Raw genomic sequence first — 23,270 nt, 5'->3', positions numbered from 1 at the left:
TCTATGGCTCCCACAGGTTCTCAAAGTCCCCCTGTTTACCCTTGGTGATGTTGATGTATGTTAGTTTTTCCAGTCCGAGCGAATTTGCAATTTTTTTCTTCTAGAGTGCCATAGAGGGCGCGTCCATGCTCCTCCAGCATAATGCAATAGATCTTCTGGCTTGAAGAAGTCCATAGTCTATCAATTTAGTTTTAATCTGTGATTGTTTAAATCCCACTGGGTATATTCCTAGAACACAGATTTTAACCTCTAGTGGGATTTTCACCTTAAACAATTCAGATAGACACCTAATAACGTTATCCTTCCAAAACTTCTGAATTTTAAGACATTCCCACAGACAATGGAGAAGGGTTCCTTTTTCAAATAAGCATTTAGTGCAAGTATCTGGAATATCACTGGACATATGATGAAGCCTAACTGGTGTAATGTAGGTTCTCATGAGCCATTTATATTGCAGAAGTTCAAGTCGTGTGTTTATTGTTTGGCCTGATTCCAGTCATCTCTTCTCCAGGCGTCTAGCTTATCTATTGCTGAATCCTTAGAGGAAAGCATCAGCAAATTATAGAACACAGAAAGAAAACCTTTCCTTTTAAGTCCCCAACGCACAAATCTTCTATTTTTGTAAAGGGTGGAATGTCCACTATTCGTTTCAGTTTTGATGACATAGTTTTTCAATTGCAAGTATTAAAAATTTTTTTGGGGGGTATTAAATACTTATTACATAACTGATCGAAAGTAAGCAACATGCCATCGGCATATAGATCTTTAATTTTCTGAATGCCTTTGGTTTTCCATAGTTTAAATCCTCCATCATTCGTCCCTGGGGTGAACCTTTCATTACCCCAGATAGGGGTGAATTGTGATAGCTCTGGACGGTCACCCATATGTTTATGTGCTGCATGCCAAGTTATAATTGTATTTTTTAAGAAAGGGTTCTTTGTGGGGTTTTTTTAGTGTCTTTATATCCAAAGAATATAGGAAGGTGTTTAAGGGGAAATCTGGAACAGATTGCTCTTCAATGTCTACCCAAGCTGAGGAGCCATCGGACAAAAGTAATGAGTAGCTGATGTTAGTATATAATATATAATACCATCTGAGATTAGGGACTTGAAGTCCACCTCTGTCATAGGGCAAATAGAGGAGCTTTAAACAGAGTCTTGCTTTTCTGTTACTCCAAATAAATGAGTTAAATAGTTTGTCCAGACTGTCATAAAATGAGTCTGTCAGTGGCAATGGAAGTGTTTGAAAGTAGTATAAAAAATTTGGGCAGGATTGTCATTTTTAATACATTTATTTGGTCTATCATGGATATAGGTAAATTTGACCATCGGTTTAGCATTTCTGTGACTTTTTCCACAAGGGGATTAAAATTTGCTGTGCTTTTTTCACTGAGGTATGGGGTGCTCTCAATGCCAAAATATTTAAAACCTTCTCTAGTTGTTTTAAATGGGGTAGGACTTCTCCTTTCTTCTTCATTAAGAAACATTAACTCTGATTTAGAATTATTAATTTTATATCCTGAAAACTTACTGAATTATTTTATTAGATTTAATAAATTGGGAATACTGATATTCAAATTACTTATGAAAAATATGATGTCATCTGCTAACAAGGAAATGAGATGATCTCTCCCCCCAATTCTAATACCTGATATTCCTGGATTTGCTCTAACAGCCATTGGCAGAAGTTCAATTGCCAAAACAAAGAGTAGTGGTGACAGGGGGCAGCCCTGTCTGGTTGACCGTTGTAAATTAAAAGGTTTTGAGATGTTATTATTGGTTAAAACTTGTGCTGTAGGATCAGTATATAGTAATCGTATCCATTTTAGAAAGGTTTCATCCAGTCCATATCTGGGGGGAAACTTCAAACAGATAATTTCACTCTATTCTATCAAACGCTTGACGTGCACCCAAGGATAGAAAAGTTGAATAAAATATTAATATTCATGTTCCAGGTAATTGTTTTCCAGGAAGACTAAAGTAGAAAACATAAAGCAAACTACAAATAAAGACAAGCAATATGTTGTCTGAAGTGAGCTGGTTCAAGCACAAGCTTTTGTTCCCTTCTCCAATGTTTGTCATTACAATTGAGCACCCAGCAGAAATGTGCTTCTTTATCTCTCAATGTATATTCACAAATACATTTTGCACTTTCCTGCCAGTAGGAAGTTTTAGCCTATATTTACACTAAACAAGCCTCAGGAGAACATCACATATGTCTGATTAACAAGTGAAGCTCAATAGACTTAAAGCTAAGTCTATTGATAAAGTAATCTAAGCAGATTACTTTATCAAAATGTGAGATTAACTCAGGCAGAATATTTCCTTCCAAACAAAGGAGAAGTCTGTAATTTCCACCTGAAGTACACCTCATGTGTGAGAGGCAGAATCTGGAGTACCAAAACAGTTCTAAAAAATCAATATGTATTTTCATTGATGTGCATTTTATTACATCAAATAAGTATTCAATCATCTACCAACCCACACGAATCATATCTCTAACAGACCTGCTATCCTCTATCACTGTTAACGTGCATCTGTTTGTACTTGTTAATTTAATAATTCAGTAAATAATGACACTTTTAGTGCAAAGTTGCTTTAAACATTGCATTAAAAGTTCATTAAGTGCCAAATTTGCGTTACTTTGTAAATAATTACACTTTAATGCAAAAATGGCACTTTTAATGGACTTTCAATGCAACCTTTAGAGCAACTTTGCATTATTATTTACCGAATGACACTTCATGACAACAGTCAGACATTCATAAAGACTCCTCATGTTCATCACAGGTGCTATGTCATGTTTATGACAGTGTCATGTCAGCCTTATGCACACCCTGTCAAATAAAGTGTTAACAAAATTTTTAACTGTTCTTGACCATAATTTGTGCCTTGGGCCTGGAACAACTGACCCCTTTTTAGCTGCCATGTTAGATACAACCAAACAGGTTTTTTGATCAGGTTGACCAAGTTGAGTCGAATCATGAGCATTTATGATAGATAAATTGTAGGTGTCATTTTAGATTTTTAATTGTGACAGTATCAGAAATGTCAGCAATGCGTTTTTGTTTTAATGAGAACATTGAAACTGAGAAACTGTTGCGACTTAATTTTGCAGGGAAATTTCAGCAACTACATTTTTGAACAGGAAAAATAATGAAATGGTTGAGCACTGAAACAACCTGCAAAGGCCAGTCAAGCTTTCATCAGAGCCTTCAGCAACGCTTGAGTCTGATCAAGTTTCTCTCAAAGGCTGGAGCTTTGATCGGTATTCAGTGTCACTAGATTCAGAAAGACTGGCTCCCCATGTGTTTTCAGGTGTGGTCCTCTTGTCATTGGTGTGATGTTTTTTATTTTAGAAGAAGCAGGTGGCCCTGAGGCAGAACATAAAAGCTGTCCATCCCTCTCAACCTCTCAGACTCTCGGCAGCTGAGGATGCATTCATGTGGCCTTTTGAAACTTTTCTGTCGGTTCACTTTGTCTATTTGTGCACTCATGAAGAGAATCCCTGCTCAGCCAGAATGATGCTGATAGACTTGTCTGCCCGCATCTTCATCTTGGCCCTGACATCATCAGAGCTGTTTAGGTCTGACAGGCAGATCATGTCAGATCTTTCAGCATTTTGCACCTGCTTCTGAAACGCTCCCTGTCCTCTCCTTCCTCCTGCTCTGCATCAATAACCTGCCATCAGTGGCTGCTGCTGTGGTTCAGAGGAGGATGTCACATAGATGTGACTGTTGCTGTGACGATGCCAATGAAGCCCAGACTGCATGGATATGGAAACATTGAGCAGAGAAAGCCACCATTCCACCTCCCCCTCACACACACAGACACCCATACAGAACCTGAACAAAATCACAAGATGGAAAAAAAAATGAATTGAGTTTTGTTATATTTTAAAACTAAAAAATGTAAGAGGATTGCTTTTAAATTCTGTTGCAGATTTAACAAGGAGTGTAGGAGGAGAAGCTAAAATAGGAGAAATATGATAAATCGTTTGTATTTTATTGCTGCATTGTTTTGGATCAACTGAAAGCTTTTAACTGCATTTTAAAACTTTCTGATTGTAAAGGATTACAATAGTCAAGCCTTGAAGTAACATATGCATGGACTAGGTTTTCAGCATCACTCCTGAAAAACATTCAAGTCTCTGCATGTTTTCTTCTGGGTGTAGTTTTACAAATACATTAATTGGCAATTATGTAGCTGAACTTGGTATTACTGAAGATTTTGCAGACATCTTCTCCTGCTCCCAGATAATGAAAGCAAGGATGTTAAAAAACTGGATAATATTGTGGCAAGTTATGGTCTTCAAAGGTAAAAAAATGACAACCATTAAAATGAATTATGAATGCTTAGAGACCAAGGATTTTATTGAAAGGTTTAGTTAGTGAAGAAGCGCTGAGCTAATCAAAGAATTAGTTTTGAAAAATTGACAACTTTATGTATTCCAAATAAAAATTTCACAATAAAAGACAAAACATTATTTTGGGGATTCCCTTTTAAATCTTGATTGAGATAGAAAAATAAGTTCTTAATCTATTTACCAGTTGTCAATAATATAATTTTAATACCAAGAAAGTTAACTTCTTGGTATTAAAATTGAACAAGAAGAATGTATTGTTTTGCTGTTTAAACCATCTCATGTGAGTCCAGAACAACAGGGTTAGGGTGTGTGTTTCCCACGGAAAGGCAAATGTAGCTCATTGCTGCATTTGTGCCATTAATTTTAGGAGAGTGGACACTTTAGAAAGTTTTAAGGTTACTTTATGTCATCTACTTAAATATATGTAATTGAATATATCTAATTATTTAAAGGCAACGGGAGCAAGCGGTCAGCCAAAGCAAGACTTATTTTTACTCTTTACTCATTCTTCTTCTTCTTATGCTTCTCCACTGAAACTCGTACTGCAGCCTACCCCCTGAAACGTATTGCAACTTTTGTTTGGTATCCTGGTTCAGGACCATCGTCGCTACTCATATATTCAATATGGTCATGGTTGGCTGAAGGGTGGGGGGCTCATATGCAAAAATGTGAAAAATGTTTCTTCTGACCTCCAAATTTTGAAAAATTACAAGTTCATCCAAATAAGCTAAAAATATTTTTTGCTTTCTTTAAATTGTTCTCAACATTTCATACACTATGTATGGCCATATGTTCACAAGTTTGTGTTTAACACAAATATCTGTGACTTCCAGAATACTTTGATATTCCTGGCTAAATTGCTCATACTAGAGGAACACATCAGCCTTAGTCATTCTTAATAGTTTTTGAAGAATCTGAGCTTCTTTGTTTAAATAACACTAAATCCAGTTTTTATATTAAATGCTCCTAGTGTTCATTGTTGTTTTCATCCACATGTACTTTACTGTGGCTCACTGCCACACCTTCACAATGATGATGTTTAAAATATATATATTTTAAAATAATGTAGTCCTGCACGCCCAGAGCACTTGGGGGTGGAGCTTTGCAGGTAATTTAGTTGAAATTGGAAAAAAGGAAGCAGTCCGCCAGGAAGTCTTTTAATATGGCCAACTAAGCATGATGCTTTTCTTACAATCAAAAGCCATCCAGTCATTTCTATTTCTTTGATTGACAATATAAGTAACTATCTTAATTGTACAAGTTTGAGCACAATAGAAATGTGAATATTGTCTTAAGTTTCAAAACTTTCATTGCATGAAAAGTGGTGTATTGGACCCTGTATACTGAGGCAAGCTCAGATCCTGAGCAACAGATTATTGGGCAGTGCATTTTCTTTGCTGAAGTCGAAAGCTGTCGATTTTGGAATCCCACAAGCAGGAGATGGAGGTGCAGGGGACCGGGCTGGCGGGAGGAGTTACCAACTCTACTTAGCATATGAATAGACCAACGTGGATTCTCAGTCATTGGAAGAAAAAAAAAAATCACAATTCATCACTCACATGTTGTCTTGTTGGTTGATGTGTCCCCATTGGCCAGTACATATATTTTTATAAATAAACCCCGCCCCAATCATTATTATATATATACATACCATATTTGAATTCAGTCAGTGCTGTACTAAAATATACTGCTCAAAAAAATAAAGGGAACATTTCACTTTAATTTTGTGTGTGGCTCCAAATCCAGGCCTCCATTGGTTAATACATTTTATTTCTATTGATGATTTTTGTGTGATTTTGTTGTCAGCACATTCAGCTTTGTACAGAACAAAGTATTCAATGAGAATATTTCATTCATTCAGATCTAGGATGTGTTATTTGAGTGTTCCCTTTATTTTTTTGAGCAGTGTATATATATATATATATATATATATATATATATATATATATATAATATTGCTTATATGCAACACTGTCAGATATGAGAAACATCAATGAGGCACAGAATTTTTTTTTTTATTGTATTTTACTTTTTAGTGTCTACACACAATATTAAGACAAAATGCTTTTCCACTTCTGGACCATTTGACTGTGGTTCTTTGTCCAAACATGAGCCAACATTGCGCTGTGTTCAGGACAGGCCCGGCGACTCTCCTGTAATGTAGACCTGAGGTCACTGAGCTCCTGGCTGGGGGAACTTTGGGACTCCAACCCCTCACAGTCCATCCTGACACCCCTTCATAGCTGCCATCCTCCCAGAATGCCACCTCCTCGGCTGCCAGTACTCTCTGCCTTCCTCCATCAGCTGTTAACACAGAACAGACATTTATTATGCATTACAGACTTCTTTGTCGTCATCATTAAACTACAGTGAAATTTTGTGGCAACTCCCAGCTTAGAATGAACACACAAGACATTAAAAACTCTAACATCCTTTTAATACAGCCCTACAGAAAATAAAACACCTTTATTGGGAAAAAAAGAAAAAATACTCAGAGAAAAATTGGAAGAAGAAAAATTAAAAGCACTTGATATTTTTAAAAATCCTCACAAGAAGAATGTATACACAGAATGTAATGTATGATTTGCGCCATGTGCCAAAGCAGGTTATGAAATGAGCAGATAATATGCCATATTTGGGGTGATTTCATTGATTTATGTACGAGTTTTTATTTCCAAGGGAACCAATAAACATTATTAAAATGGATGACGACAACCTTTTTCCTTCCAGAGCTGCTGCTTAGTGGCCGGTTCTACCATCAGAGTGACTGAAGGGTTCCCATTTCTGAAAACTGACAGAAAACATTTACTCTTTTAGTACAAAGTTCACTGACGTGGTCTTAGCAAAGGTTTTTGCCTTTCTCTATTCGTAAGCATTTCTGCCTATGTGAATGATTTGCTGAGTCAGACACATTACCATGATTTCAGGTTTCAGTCAAAATCCAACACAGTGGCTTATGATGAACTGTGATTGCAGCCACTAAATAAACAATCTGATGTTTCATAGGATGGACCAGACAACATGATGGTTATGGTATACAAGTTTCACACAGTTGTATAGACATGGGAAATTAAATATCAGCAATGTGTGACACAAAATTGCAAATAGGTCAGCAAGATAACAATAACCTGAAATGAGGAAAGGAAGTGGCAAAGTAAACGTGTAGCTTAAAGCTTTAAATCCACAATAAACTGTTTAGAAAATATGAACAGGGTGTGTGTGTGTGTGTGTGTGTGTGTGTGTGTGTGTGTGTGTGCTGGGTGGGGGGGCAACAAACAGCATGAACCAAATTCATCAACTCTGTCAGGATCAGTGACTTCTTCTCATACTTGAGCCATTACTGCTTCAGAATATTTTTGCCCCAACTGCGTCCATGTATACACACTCGCATCCACACCCACACACCTCCCCCTCTTAGAGTTGGATTTGACACAGATCATCAACACTCTTCTGCTGTTCGTCCATCAATCAATACGTCCCCTCCTTTTTCCTCTTCTTATTATCAGCACTAATCTATATCTCTTTGTCTCGTTTTCTTTAGAGTCGCCTCCTTTCGCCCGGCCTTTTCTCTAAATTACATTAAGGATAATCCCGTGGATTTGATGGTAACAAATGTAAAATGACCTACATTGGAATTGGATGAAGTTAAACTAGGCCACTTGAATCGAAGGCCAAGTGTACGCAGAAAGTGAGAGTCTGGAGAAAAGACTAGAAAAAAAGCAAATGACTCTTGATTGGAAGTTGATTGTTAAGATTTCACTTTTGCTGCCTTTTTTTTTTTTTTTTTTACCATCGGACAAAAGCCACACAGAAATGCGTCTGGGTGGATGAGTGCATGGGGGAATCAGGAGGGGAGACCTTGTGGGCATCTCTACATCCAAACAAAAACAAAATGGCAGTGTTGATAAAAAGCAATCACTAATGCTTTTCCCCGGCACCAGGCCGCAGGCGTCGCAAGCGTGGGCATGGCGCTGGCATTCTTCAGTGACTCATGGTCTTTTGTGGAGCCATGTGTCATACTCACAAACTTCCCATGTCCAAATGTACTCCCACAATAATGACAGAGTGGGAAGTGTTAGGCTTTTCATTTGTTGGGGCCATTAACAAGAGGGCCTGAAGGACTGGAAAGGGACCCAGGTTTACTCAGGCGGGGATACTATGCGCCTCGCCTGCTGTTTTTTTTTTTTTTTTTTTACCTCCCTAACATGCTAATGTCAGCATCAAACCCTTGTTATCATCTGCAGTTCCTGGGGATGCCCTATTCAGTCATTCATTCAAGTGTGATCGAAGTATTATCTCTTAAGTCCAAACACAACTTGTGAATATACAGTGAAAACCAGACTGGGCAATGGCAGCATGTTCAGATAACTCTGGAGGAGCTGCAAAAATCCACAGCTCTGGTGAGAATCTGTTGACACAATACATCATCCTGGACTTCTTAGAAAAGTAGGAACAATTAAAGCTGCAAGCAGCGTTGGAGGCCCTTGCAGCTCAGCGCTACTCTGGCCTTATGGCAACTGTGGGAGCTCTAGCAACACAACCGTCGACGCTGTAGCGCAATTTCCACACCCGTCCACTAGGCGATACACATTGATGTGTTCAGCAGTGATCCCTGATGATGCACAAAAAAATCTGGTGCAGGTCAGTTGATGTCTTAAGGAGATGTAGCTGATGGAATAACCTAGGGGCCACAGTGAAGCTAAATTTGAATTTAATGCTATTGGGCTCTTTAGAGGTAAACAAGTCATATCAAGTCTGGTGCAAATCAGATGATGCATGTATGATTTAGAGACAACCAAATGCAAACAGCAAGGGATTAGAATTTGCTATTCAGCCACACCCACATGCTCCTGCCAGCAGCTAGTGTAGAAAGAAGGATTTACCCTCATGTTGTATTTCATTAAATACAGCTTGAAATCTCCATCAACCATAGAGTAAAAAGAAGAAAACCAGTTGGAAAACAGGTGACTTCCTGTTGAAAGGAGGCGGGGCTAAAGTGATGTCACCAATTGGCCATGTGAAAGTGATGAGCTCTGGTCTATGATGACACAAAAAAGTTTGATGCAGCTGGGAGTTTATGTGGGGATGTTTCATAGCGAATGGTCAGATTTGAGGCTTGGTCACACCCACATGCTTTGATGTATGAAAAAGATTTCGATAACTTTTGACCAAGGCTGTGCTGACTGATTTTGAAGCCTGGATCTCAAAAGCTCTAGGACGAGTTTCTTCAGATACAACATATCTAACAGAGAGAAAATAGCAGCTTTGATCTAAAATGGTCGACTTCCTGTTAGGTTTTGACCATGACTACTGGAGACTTCTGTCAAGATGTACATGTGTATTGAATTTCATAATTCAGTCAAAGCTGATTTATTAAATGTTCTAGGGGGTATAAATAGTGTCTCCAAGCAATATTATGAAACATTATATACATCCTCAGTGTCTGATGAGACAAACCAAAGAGACAGTGATATTTTTTTCTCTCTAAACTCAATCTACCAAGGCTATCTCATGAGAATGCAGAGTGAATGGAAGCACCAATTACAGAAGAGGAGATTAGGAAGGCAATCTCATGGGTGAAGGTAGGGAAATCCCCCGGTTGTGATGGATTTCTGTCAGAATACTGTAGTGCAGTGTTTCCCAACCCTGGTCATCAAGGCTCACTGACCTGCATGTTTTAGATGTTCCCCTGCTTCAGCACACATCATTTCAATTGATGGCTGATTAACAGGGTTTTGCTGAATTGCAGTCATCTGAATGGGGTGTGTTGAAGCAGGGGAACATCTAAAACATGCAGGTCAGTGAGCCTTGAGGACCAGGGTTGGGAAACACTGCTGTAGTGTATATAGACATTCCAGTATTACAAAAGGTGTATCAAGAGATTTTTTAGAGCGGACAGCTGCCTCCTACTTTTAATGAAGCTCTGATATCATTGATTCCAAAAAAAGATAGGGATAATACAGACCCCGAAAATTATTGGAAAATTATTTTCTTAAACATGGACTGTAAAGTACTAAGACCTGTGTCCTTCCCAATATTATTCATCAGAATAGGCTTTATGAAAAACAATTCCTCCTCTGAAACATTAGAAAACTGTTGCACGTGATATGACTGAGCCAGTCACTGCCATCTCATTAGATGAGAAGAAAGCATTTGATAAAGTAGAATAGAACTTTCTCTCTCAACTCTCTCAAATTTTGGATTTAGACCAATTTTTACTAAATGGATCAAAATACTGTATAAAGAACCAAAGGCTGCAGTCATAACTAATGGCACTAACTCATCCTTTTTTAATTTATCATATGGCACCTGTCAGGGTTGTTCTCTGAGCCCCTTGTTATTCATTATGTTTATTGAAACTTTGGCAGTGAGCATTAGGATAAATAAGGACATTATAGGGATATTATGGGGACAACAAGAACACAAACTGCTTTTTTATGCAGACGATATTTTATCACTTATAACACATCCACTCACATCCTTGCCGCATTTAATGGACACTATCCAGTTTTATTCAAAGGTGTCAGAGTACTCAATAAATTGCACTAAATCTGAAGCCATGCCATTATCCTCTATATGTCATTCACACATGGTCAAAGATTTTAAATTCAAGTGGGTACCTGAAGGCATGAAATATCTTGGGATTAGACTCAGTAGGGATTTGGAAGCGATACTTTGACTAAATTTTAACCCGGTGCTTTCAAATATTAAAACAAACTTTGAAAAGTGGGAGAAGATGAAACTAACACTGTGGGGTAAGATTAATAACCTGAGTGAAGTCGCCCCCTCACCTTCTTCAAATCAGACAAAATGGGTGTCAGTCAACTTGACTACATTTGGGCTGGTTTGTGCAGCAAAAATTTTTGATAGGCATTTCTCTTGGCCCTGATGCATATCTGTGCAAACTTTACTTTACAATGTTAATGTGTAAGTGGAGGTTCTAGATTTAAAGATCTAGTTTGAGATTTCAGCATGAACTGTCACAGCGTGGAGGGGGAAGGGATGAATGGGGACCGTGATAGTGGAGTACCAGTGTTCAGGCCTTTTTGTTTATGGATTTTCTGTATTTTGTTGTTGGAGAAAGAGATAATGGAAGTAAAAAAGCTGTCAAGTGTTCTACAACTTCATGACTTCCACACTTGAAAAAGGAGGACTTGAAGAGACTTCAGAATTTCACTCAATCTTTATTTACACCGGTGAACGGGAATCAATGAAGAGGTGAAAAACCTACAAAACACATACAAAATTTTTAAACATAGGTTTTAGACATTTTGGTTTAAAGTCAATAATTTACCTTAATTATCAATTCCATGATTAACTTCAGACATGCATTTCTTTCACCGTTTTAACCATGGATTCAAGAATTATATGATTGAATCTTTTATTTGGTTGAATTAAACAAATCTTATCAAACATATTTTCCTAAATTAGAATTAAACTTTTTTCCCCTCAGGATATAAATTTTTACATTAATTAAATAACTTAAATATGCATTTAATAAAACCAAACTGTAAAACGCAACAGTGCAAACTGTCCCTTCAATAAATTCTACCTTTATTTTACTCAAATGCAAAACCAAAGTCAAATTACATTTCAACTAAGTCCTTTTCCCATGAAATGCTGCTTTGGTGATTATATCTGCCTTCCTCAGCTCTGTTGCAAAATCATCTATGTGGTTGGTGGATTCCTTATATTACCTGGATTCAGGGTGCTGCTGATTGGACCAGATTTCTTTCACCTGTTAAGAAGTGCTGCAGTGGCGCACAAATATGTGTGTTTATGCACCCATATCTGCACCCATGAGCAGATCTGTGCAACATTTGACAGAAGAAGTTGGGGGATTATGTACTGTTATCGACAGAGAAAAATGTTTCTGTATTACCTTTACTACTTGTGACTAAGTTACAAAAATAATAGTAGTTATAATGGTTAGTAGTTAAAACAACAAGTCTGGAAGTAGCTCCCGCCTCATTCCTGTCTAAGCTTAACTTATTCACAAAATCAGTATAGATCAATTCTACTGAAACATCTGTGTGAATGAGCAGGGCGAGCTGTAAGCCTCTGAGGTCAAAGAACTACAAGTAGCAGCTGCTAAACAGTTTTGAAGCATCATGTTTGAACTGAAACTGGAGCCACTTTTGGGACGGTTTTCTTTTTAACTTTGCTGTTTAAAATGTAAAAACCTAAAGTACTATAGTTGTTGAACAAAGTGAAGATGCTATTCTGACCTGCTTTGTGTTTGCTTTTCAGGTCTGGATCCCTGTCAGCGTCAGGGCATGGAGGATTTCATTTCTGCAGCTCCGGGTTGCTTTGACCATGCTGCTCTGTTCTCCATTTTACAGAAACACACTCTGCAGCACCGCATGAATGACTCCTTCTCCTGCCTGGTATGTTACCTCGAACCTGTTCTTTAGGTCACTGGTTCCAATCCCTGGTCCTCAGGTACCCCAGCCCTGCATATTTTAGGTGTTTCCTTGCTTCTGCACCTGAGGAGGCCATGCAGTCATTTGAATGAGGTGTGCTGGAACAGAGACATCTAAAACATGGGATCCCTGCATGTTGGGAATCACTGCTCTTAATGACAATGTGATATTAGACGAGGCTCAAAATATTTCACAGAGGGCAGCTGTCAGTTTCACTGGGTGACTGCAGGTACAAAGTACACTTGATTAATGTCAAACATCTGCTCAGTGGTTTAGACAATTTACATGACCTAATGAATACTCATATGAAGTAGAAAATAAATTATACCAATCTGACCTTTGGACGATGCATTTAAGTAACTGAAATTCTATTTGTGCTCAAATTTAAATTTCATAGCTAAATCATTTGGACCTATGAAGTGGACATTTTATGTGAAACAAACCAGATTACTAAAATACTTTTCTTCTCTGCAAATGGATAAAATCATTTTATTTACAAAACAAAACCAAACTGTAAATAAAGCATGTGGTAGATTCATTTTGGATGCATTATGAAACACATGCATACTAGTGATTCAACTGGAAAAGTTTGCTTCAAGGTCTGTAAAAACCCTTAAATCTCGTCAATTCAAATTTACAAGAACAAACATGCTCCACACATGTCCCTTCATCCCCTCATCTAATTGTCAGTTGCTCCAGTTGATGCCTGGTACAGCACTAATCATCCAGATACTAGCAAACTGGACTGTATTTATTTGTTGTTGATTAGCCTATTTTGTCAGTGAGCATACAGTCATTTAGTAGTCCACAATTTACAGTAGCAGCATGATAAATAGTCACAGAGTTGATGTATTTCATTAATTAGTGACTCTCTAATATCATAAACATTACATTTGCTCCACACAGAGGGATAATCAAATGAATGAAGGACTTCCTCAGTATGCAGCAAAACTCTATGCAGTAAAAAGTACACATGCATGTGCAGTACTATTAGTAATCAGTAATTAGTACTAATCACTAATAGTACTGCACACAGTAGAACTGTCAGTTCAGCATACGCTACAAGATTCGACAAAAAAAGTCAATAATTTTTTCTTATGATAACTGAATGGATATACATCCAAAGTGTATTTAAAACAGGGTCTAGAACAGGAGGGTCAAACTCCAGTCCTCCCCTGTCCTGCAGTTTTTGGATGCAGAACAGGGGAGAAGATACAAAACACTGGAATGAAATGGTTTAATGACCTCCTTCTTGTGTAGATAACTTCTCCAGAGCCTTGCTAATGATGCCGTGCAGCAGAGGCTCATCTAAAGGTTGCAGGGCCCTCCAGGACTGGAGTTTGACCCCTGTAGTCTAGATTCAGCTACAGTCAATCACAAAACACGCCCTGTATAAAACTCACCTTCCTGTTCGTTGATGATGGTCTGACTAGTTAACTGCTAAGTCAGGATGTCATAATCACAAAATGTAACTTCTACATCATAGTGTCATGTTGCTCATTAAATAAAAGCTTATGGTAATCACTTCTCTGACAGATATAGTCGTCAGTTTATGTCGATCTGACCACTTTTTGCATGTTTCCTCTCTATTTTTGATGATTTTTCATGGTGATGAGTTTGAAGCTTTTGAGGTTTAAAGTCATCTTTACCATCCGCCTAAACTTTAGCCCTCTTCACAAAATCTCAATTGGAGATTGGTTTGGTCTGGCCCAGTTTTTGGAACTGGTTCAGTCCAAAAGAATAATAATATGTCCAGTAAGAAGAAACATGCGTGTCTAACTGAAAGATTGCCTTTAACCTAAATCTGCCAGGGGTGTGAATAATTCTGGGATTAATGGTAAAGGTTTTCTTTCTGCAGGATTCAAATAGTAAAGCAGCAGGGGAATACAGCTCCATTTATAAATTAGAATGCCATTGAAAATTGCATCTATTTTGGTAACTCCATCACTCAGTGATGCATATTACATAGATGAATTGCACACAGACTGTTTCAAGCCTTTTTTTCTTTTAGGATCACCTTCTGCTTCCAGCTAACAAAAACACAACATCAAAGATTTGAATATTACATCAGACCAATAAAAAAAGAAAAATTAACAATATTTCAGTTGTTTCATTGTTGAAACTTCCAATGTAAACCAGATGCAACTTTAATTAAACCATGTTGCCTGTATAGAAATAGATGAAAACATTATGTTTCCTTAAGCTGGTTTGACTTTCTGCTGTCTAGGCCTTATTGCTGTCGTTGCTTTTATCCTCCCAACACTAAATTTATATGGCTGACTCGATGTGTGCATGATAGCTAATTTAAACTTTCACGTAGAGATAACTAGAGCTGGTCATTTAAAATCATTTTTACATTTGCCACCCATTTCTTGTAGGAACTTAATGCTGAAGGGGAAGAGAAGTTCCTGCTGAGGCTAAAACGCATCCGAAAACATTTTGAAGAGACATAAAAGCTTTCAGTCTGTGTGTGTGTGTGTGTGTGTGTGGGTGTGTGTGTGTGTGTGTGGGTGTGTGTGTGTGCTGGTTTATTAAACCGCGGGGGGTCTCTCACACTGATTGAAGAGTTAAATGTTCTAATCAATACTTTCCAAATGGGAACACGGCCCAACTGCTGTGCCGACTCACTGGAGACACAGGAGGGAGGAGGGGGGACTAATCCTAATCCTAGATAAGAGTTTGGAAGGAGAGAATAAACTGAAGGCTTTTGTGTTGTGTGTAACTTAGCAGACCATGAACATCCCAGGCTCTCTGGATATGAGCTATGTTCAGCGTTATGTAAGGATCTTCCTCAAATTACCTCAATGTTGCACACAAAGCTGAGATGTGTGTTTTTAGCTGGTCGGTCTGTTCTAATCCACGGATGATTGACTTTACATCCAATTGCTCACCGCTGGCAGAAATTTTTAGATAAGCTGACTTTATTTTCTGTTTTCTCTGTCATTTGAACAAATGAACTAAAATGTGGGGCAACGTTATAAACCAGGGACGCAGCACAAAAGTTGGCAGTTTATGTGGATACATGTCAGATTCAGATTTTGTCTTTTGCTTTTCCCACATCAAAATAAGTCAAGTCAAAGTTTATTTATTTAGCACATTTACAACAGCTGACCAAAGTGCTTCACAACAAACATCACAGGTAGATAAATGACAAAATAGAAATGAAATTAAGTTTAGTAAAACTAATAAACACAAATATAAAATTGGCAGAGATACCAATTGAAAAGTTAATACCATGAATAAAAACCAAACAATTTTAAAATTTAGCTGCAGTGATTTTCTTCCATCATTTACCTTTTTCTCTTTAACTGGTGTTGAAGGCCAGGGAGAATCAATGAGTTTTCAGGCTGGACTTAAACTGACCTGCTGACTGAGAAAGCTTAACAGACAGAGGCTGTTCCACAGTCTGGATGCCTCCACAGAGAAGACTCTGTCCCCTCTAGTTTTTGGCCTAGCTTCAGGGACACACAATAAAAGCTGGTCAGTTGAGCTTAGGGTTTTGGGTGGAGCATAGGGCTGCAAGAGCTCACTTAAGTAAGAAGGGCCCATGGAGTTTAAACACTTAAAAACAAATAAAACCTTACATTTTATCCTAAAAGCAACAGGGAGCGAAGGACGTGCAAAACTGGGATAATGGATTCACGCCTACTTGTTTTGGTCAGCAGACGAGCTGCAGCATTTTTTATGCTCTGCGGTTACTACAGGGAGCGCTGGTCCAACCCTAAGTACAAAGAGTTATAATAATCTAAACGTGATGTAATAAATCCTTGAATATCCTTCTCAAAATCAGGCAGAGGAAGATAGCATTTTATCTTAGCAAGGGTCCTCAGCTGGAAGAAACTGGTTTTGATAACAATGCTAATATGCTAATCAAATTTAAACATAGGATCAACAATCACACCCAGATGTTTCACGAATGGATGACAAAAAGAAGACAGGGGACCAACAACACTGTCATGTCCAAGCAGGGGATTTCATTGACCAAACACTAAAATCTCAGTTTTTTCCTTATGTAGGTTAAAAAAATGTGCTCTTATCCATGCCTGCACACCCTGAAGACAATCCTATGTACAGCAGACTGGCTGTCAGGGTGTACAGAAAATGGATGGATGGATGATTCATAAAGAACATCATGGTTCATTGATAAAATACAGATCTTAAAGAATTCATGCTAGCAGAATAAACAACTCACCTCCAAACATTAACACAATTCAACAGGCTTCCTTTGTTTTGATGTCTTTATTAATGGATTAAAAAAATTTTTCAATAGATTTCAAGCAATTTTAGACCATATTATAACACAAAATTGTCTGCTTGGAATTCCTACAGATGAAAAGATATGAATAAATATTCTCCATGAGCGCGATGGTTTCTGTGTTTTTGTCTGATGTCGTATAAACAGTGAGTAAAGAAAGTATGCAGACCTCTTTAAATTTTTCACTCTTTGTGTCATTGCAATTTCTGCAGCACTTGAGATTCCTAAGAACACAGTTACCTCCATAATCCTTACATGGAAGAAGCTTGGGACAATCAGAACTCTACCTAGACCTGGTCGTTCAGTCAAACTGAGCAATCGTGGGAGAAGAGCCCAAAGATCATTGTGGCTGAGCTCTAGAGATGCAATAGGGAGATGGCAGAAAGTTCCACAAAGTCAACTATCACTGCAGCCCTCCACCAGTTGAGGCTTTATGGCAGAATGGCCCAATGGAAGCCTCTTCTCAGTGGCAGACATATGACAGCTCACACTGAGTTAGCCAAAAAACACATGAAAGACTCCCAGACCAAGAAATAAGATTCTCTGGTCTGATGAGACGAAGATCGAATGCTATGGGGGTGTTTTTTCAGCTGCATGGACAGGACGGCTGGTTGCAGTTGAAGAAAAGATGAATGTGGCCAACTAGAGTGAGATCTTGAAGAAAACCTTTTCCAGAGAAAAGCTTGTTGGCAATACCAGCTCAAATGGTGCTTCTACTCAATACTGAGCAAATACTTATGACCATGTAATACTTAAAAATATAAATACTTTTTATATATGTAAAAATTTAAAGGGCTGTGAATGCTTCCTGTAGCCACTGTAAATTGCTCATAGATTTCTGAGCAACTTTAGCTGAAGTATGTGTGGCCTGATCTTCAACAAACTGAATTTTTTAATTTCTGTTTGTTTGGATCCCTATTAGCCATCGCCGTGAAAATGGTTACTCTACCTGGGGTCCACATCATAAAAACCTCATTTATTACAAAAGCAGTTACACACACTTAATATAACATAGCATATTAAAATACCTTACATGTTAAAATAATTAAACAGAACTTTTCATTACTGTTTAAAGCAGATGAAGGAAGGGAGTTCCAGGTTTTGTTCAATATTCCTGTTGTATGGTGGAAACGTACAACAACCTTTTAAAACATGTCATATATTAAAGTAAAGTTTGGCATATTAAAGGATGATTCTAAAAAAAACATTTGGTACCATAGATACTACAATATCTATCTATCTATCTATCTATCTATCTATCTATCTATCTATCTATCTATCTATCTATCTATCTATCTATCTATCTATCTATCTATCTATCTATCTATCTATCTATCTATCTATCTATCTATCTATCTATTGGTTCTGCGCAGTATCTTGGCTGTGCCTATATATTTTTTTAAAAGCATAAACCAAGAGCTCATTGTCTATTTCAATCATTTCTATAAATGTTAAAGCTTTGCCTCTGTGGATGAGAACACAGCATGAATAACGGTCTGGGTTAATATTGCTTTTAGGAGGTTCATTTGGAATCCAGTAAAGAGTATGTGTTGCAGATATGTTCAAACTCTGTAAGGCCCTGTTAGTAAAAGCATGTTCTTAAAAAACTGTTGACAAAGGTTTCCTCTGAACACTAACTTTGATGCTGAGGAGTCATGCTGTCTTGTCTTGCATTTCAAGTCAACGAGATGTTCAGCAGAGTGACATCTGGGCCTCTTTGGTTTGTCTGCCTACCTCACAAGGACTCCTTCCAGCACTGCAATTAGACCGCTCTATTCACACTGTCCAGCCAGCTCTTCATTGCTCAGCCTTTTGTGAACACCGCAGGGTTTTTTGTTCCAACTTGAGCCTCTTTTCACTGAGCACTCTTAGAAAAGGCCTGGGCCTAGGCGTGGGAGACATCTGTTGAGAAGAGCCTTGGATTCATGTCTCAGACCAGGTCATATTTTATTGAAAATGAGCTGAACCCAATGACAACAATGGTAATTAGGCAGAAGTTTAGGATGTCGCTGGAGTCCATGCTGCTGCCAAACTCCTCCTGAGGGGGAGGAGGTTAAATCTGGCCAGTGAAGGTGCTGTGAGCCCAGACAGATCAAGTCCAAACCTAGAGTCATGTCTCTACATCTTTCTGCTCTTTTCACTCTTTTGGGTTAACTGGACGACCAGAATGGAGCTGTTCACACAATCAGGATCTTTTTTAGATGAAACTCGGCGGGCCGCGTGTAGCCACACAGAAAACAACAACGAGTGTAGACGTCACAGAATTAGAGTTTAATCCAGTAGAAGACAACGCATAAAATTACAACAGAAACTGCAGAACAACAGAGACATACATTCATTTACCTGACATGAATGGAAAGAATAAGAAGGAAAGAAAGAAAGAAAAGAAATGACGTCTTTGGAGAATTGCGAGAGGAAATCAAATTTGTTACTTCTGTGTAGAACGTTTTATAGTGAAGGCGTATTCTTATCTTTAATTTATTTAAATAAGGCGTGTCTTTGCTCATCCAACCAGGAGCTGTCTCTGACCCTCTCTCTAAAGCCAGGAACTCTTGTTGTTTTACAGCTTTTCACAGATGAGTGTGAAAAGCTGGAACTTCTCCTGATTGTTTCCCACACACACAAAAGGCAGTTCAAAAGATCCTAGCAAACCATCTGCTGTAACTACAGGTAACATAAAGGTCAATAGGCCAGAATAAGATACTGATTTTAAAACTATAATTAGGCTATTTCAATCAAGACATGTTAAGCTTTAAAACTAGCATACTTTAAATCTATTTTCTTAACAATGTCTACTCATCAGAGGATTGCTAAAGCTGGGGTTGATGGCTCCAGTCACATTCAGCCATCACCACATGCATGTGAAACACACAGATCCATCTAGTGTGCTTTAATAAACAACCTGCATCTTGTTTCTATATGACTTGAACTTTATTAGTATTAATATTCAGTTTTACACTTCATGTTGTCACATTGCAACCATTAATGTATTTAGTAGGGATATTATGTGATAACACAAAGCTATTTGTAATAGTGAAAGAAAAGTCTACAAGGTTTTGTTTTTATTATTTATAATGAAAATATCTTAAGTGTGGGGTATATTTGTATTCAGCCCACCTGAGCCAATATGTAGAACCACCTGCTACTGGAGGGTTAGCAGCAGGTTGCTAGTGTGTCTCTACCAGCTATGTACACCTACAGATCCCCATTTTTGCTCAGTATTTATTGGAAAATAGTTCTAGGTCAGTCAGACTGCATGGAGGACATCTGAAAATGTTTCATTGCAACTCAGTTTGTTTATGTAGCACCAATTCAAATGCTGTCTCAAGCCACTTTACAAAAAAGTACAATTTAATCCAGTCACACATACTTTCCAATTGATCCTACTTATCAAACAGTAAATTAAGCTCAGTTTATTATTCAAAGTAGCTTAAAAAGCTTCTAAGGAAACCCAGCAGAGCATCAAGTCATTGACTTGCAGAATTCGCTCCTCCTTGACCAGCACATAGTTGACAATCACTCGCGTTGCGTTGTTGACTTTACATCAACGACGCACCTATAAATTTCCAGCAGAAATTTATAGGTTCTGCTGGAAGAAACCTCCAGGAGAACCAGAGCCTGGATCAGTAGAAGTGGCCATGTGCCACAACTGACTGGGAGTTTGAGAAGATAGAGCAGAATGTACAAGAAGAAACAGATAAACTGATGCAGGATTACTTTTGATGTTCATCAACATAAAAAGATAACAGGAGCGAGAGAACAATTAGTTAATGGCAGCATTATGTCAGCTCATGGCCTCCTCCAGGAAGAAATCGTGCTGTCAATCCAGGTGGATGTCTGTGTCCTGCTAGGTCTCCAGCTGCTCCACCCTGTCAGTCCACCTTGTAGAACCACGAGTCTGAGTCTGTGTGACGCAAATGTTCAAAACCTCAGAGCCTCTGCAGCAAATTCCCTGGAGACATTTCATTGCTCAAGGGTGTAGATCCCATCTCATGATTGGGGGGGACCACAAACAGGAAAATTTTGGGGTGTGCTGTGGTGACACAGGGGTTCAGCACAACCCACATTGGAGGCCTTAGTCCTCGACGCAGCTGTCGCAGGTTCGATTCCCGGCTGGCGACCTTTGCTGCATGTCTTCCCCCTTCTCTCATTACCCACTTTCCTGTCAATTAACTATCAAATAAAGGCCAGTAGAGCCAATAAAACCTTGAAAAAAAAAAACAGGAAAGTTTCTTAAGACCAATTTTGGGGGGTCGGCAAAGTTACATTGAAATGTAACATAAAATGTGGTTTAAAGAGTTTTTAAACCACATTCAAGCAGCAGGACCAAAAATGACTAGTAATCCACATCAAACGTGTTTTTCTCAGTAAGCAACTTATTGAGAAATAAAATTAAAACTCAAATGTTGCTTCTATACAAGTTTTCTTCAGTCTCACTGATCTGCTACACCTTTACAAAATGTTAAGGTTCTAAATAAAAAAGCTTTAATGAGTAACTGCTCTTAATAAAATTCCTTATAAACATTGATTTATTGAAATGGCTCCCAATACAAGTTATGGTCTATTTAAATTATAACTTGTTAAGTTGCTTTATTTTCAAGCCTATTTTTAGGTTTGTCATGTCCTGGGTGACGGAGAACCAACAGGTAGATAGAAATGAATATCTGGGGGGTATTATAACTTAACCATTACATTTAAAGCACAAGGGTTTACATAGAAAAATATCCAGATTTTATTTTGTGGTTTTAAAGGCTTTACATTGAAGGCAGTGAGAAATAAAGGCATAACATTTTAGTTTTTTTCTATCTGTTCTCTCTTCTGTTCTCGGCTCCCACACTCTGAGCTGGTCCACTTGCTCAGCCCCTCCTCCTGTTTCAAACTCTTCTAATTAACTAAAAGTTAAAGAGTTAAATATGAATGAGATATTTGCTACCTTTGACAAGAAAGCTTAAGTCTATGAAAGCAGTGTAGCAGTTTTGCTAATGAGGCAGCTTATCATGATTCAGTCAAAGTAAGAAAATAAACTGCAGTCTGATCTTTATTGTGATGTGTTCAGTGAAAGTAAATAAAAGGTGTTACATGTCTTTTAAGTATTTACTTACTGGAGGGTTTTATGTTTGTGCTGCAGAGCAACAGCTAACAGCTGCTTCTTCTTCTTCTTTTTGTTTTTAAAGGCGGTTGGCAAGCAACTTAATGGTGTGCATTACTGCCACCTACTGGTATGGAGTGTGGATCGAACACACCTAAAAACAAAACAAAACAAAAAGAAACACTAAATCCTTTCTATCAGTTTAATTTTCTTAAGAAATTTTATTAAATAACAAATATTCAGAGGAAGAGGAATATCCGAAAATATCTGGTATTTTTAACTGTAACTTATTCTTTAGAAGTCTATATTCTAATTTCCTTCTCTCCTCAGAGTACTTTGGACATAACAATAAAACATGTTTTACTGTCTCTTCTTGAAAACTGTTATGTTCCGTGTTTCTGTATGTTTATTTTTGAGTTTTCTGTGTTCAGTCCTGTGTTCCTGTGAGTCTCTGTCCTGTCCTCCCCGTTGATTGCTCCCCAGGTGTGTCTCATTCCCCTGATTACCCCATGTGTATTTAAACCCACCTGTTGTCTGTGTTCCTCGTCGGGTCCTTGTCTTTGTTGGTCACACGCTGTATTGCTCTCCGGTCGTACTGCTAGTCCTGGATTGTGTTTTGCTTGCATGTTAGTTCCGTTAATCTGTTGCTACCGGCATCTTAGCTGAGCGCTAGTCTGTTTGCCGTGCTGCCTGTACCTGGATTACTCCAAGCGTTATCTTCAATAAATTTTCATCATCACCATAACCTGGGTCTCAGCGTCTCTCCTCACCACCAACACCCCCACTTCTTGACAGAAGGACCCGACCAAGACCGGTGAGGAACGCCAACATGGACCCAGCAACCACCGCCACAGCTCCACCCGTTTACCCATTCCTCAAATCAAAGGACATCTATAACATCGAGTTCGAGGAGGACTTCAGTTACCTGTCTAGTATGTTTCACGCTGATCCGTTCATGCTGGATTTAATTCAAGAAATGCATGAAGAATTCCTCATCAAGAAAATATTCACCTCACCTGTCAGAGCTCCGTCACCCCCGCCGTTCATGCCACCTCCGTCAGTCCAGGCATCCACTCCAGCCACCACTATCTGCCCATCACCTCAACCAGTTCCTGCCTCCTCTCCAGCCGCCGCCATC

General features: G+C 38.3%; 1 protein-coding gene across 4 annotated transcripts in view; it reads left to right on the top strand.

The window, feature by feature from the left end:
- cadps2 (Ca++-dependent secretion activator 2) overlaps positions 1-23,270 on the top strand; it is a 240,977-nt gene that overhangs the window by 98,815 nt on the left and 118,892 nt on the right. For all 4 annotated transcript variants that reach the window (XM_088006677.1, XM_088006678.1, XM_088006675.1 and 1 more), the window contains exon 12: positions 12,616-12,752. In XM_088006677.1, the coding sequence (XP_087862803.1) occupies positions 12,616-12,752 (137 nt within the window). The remainder of the gene's footprint in view (positions 1-12,615; positions 12,753-23,270) is intronic.

Source organism: Poecilia mexicana, unplaced genomic scaffold (assembly GCF_051168715.1).
Source record: "Poecilia mexicana isolate PSO_F unplaced genomic scaffold, ASM5116871v1 scaffold_6, whole genome shotgun sequence".
Classification (NCBI taxonomy): Eukaryota; Metazoa; Chordata; class Actinopteri; order Cyprinodontiformes; family Poeciliidae; genus Poecilia; species Poecilia mexicana.
This window is presented reverse-complemented; position numbering and strand designations above follow the sequence as displayed.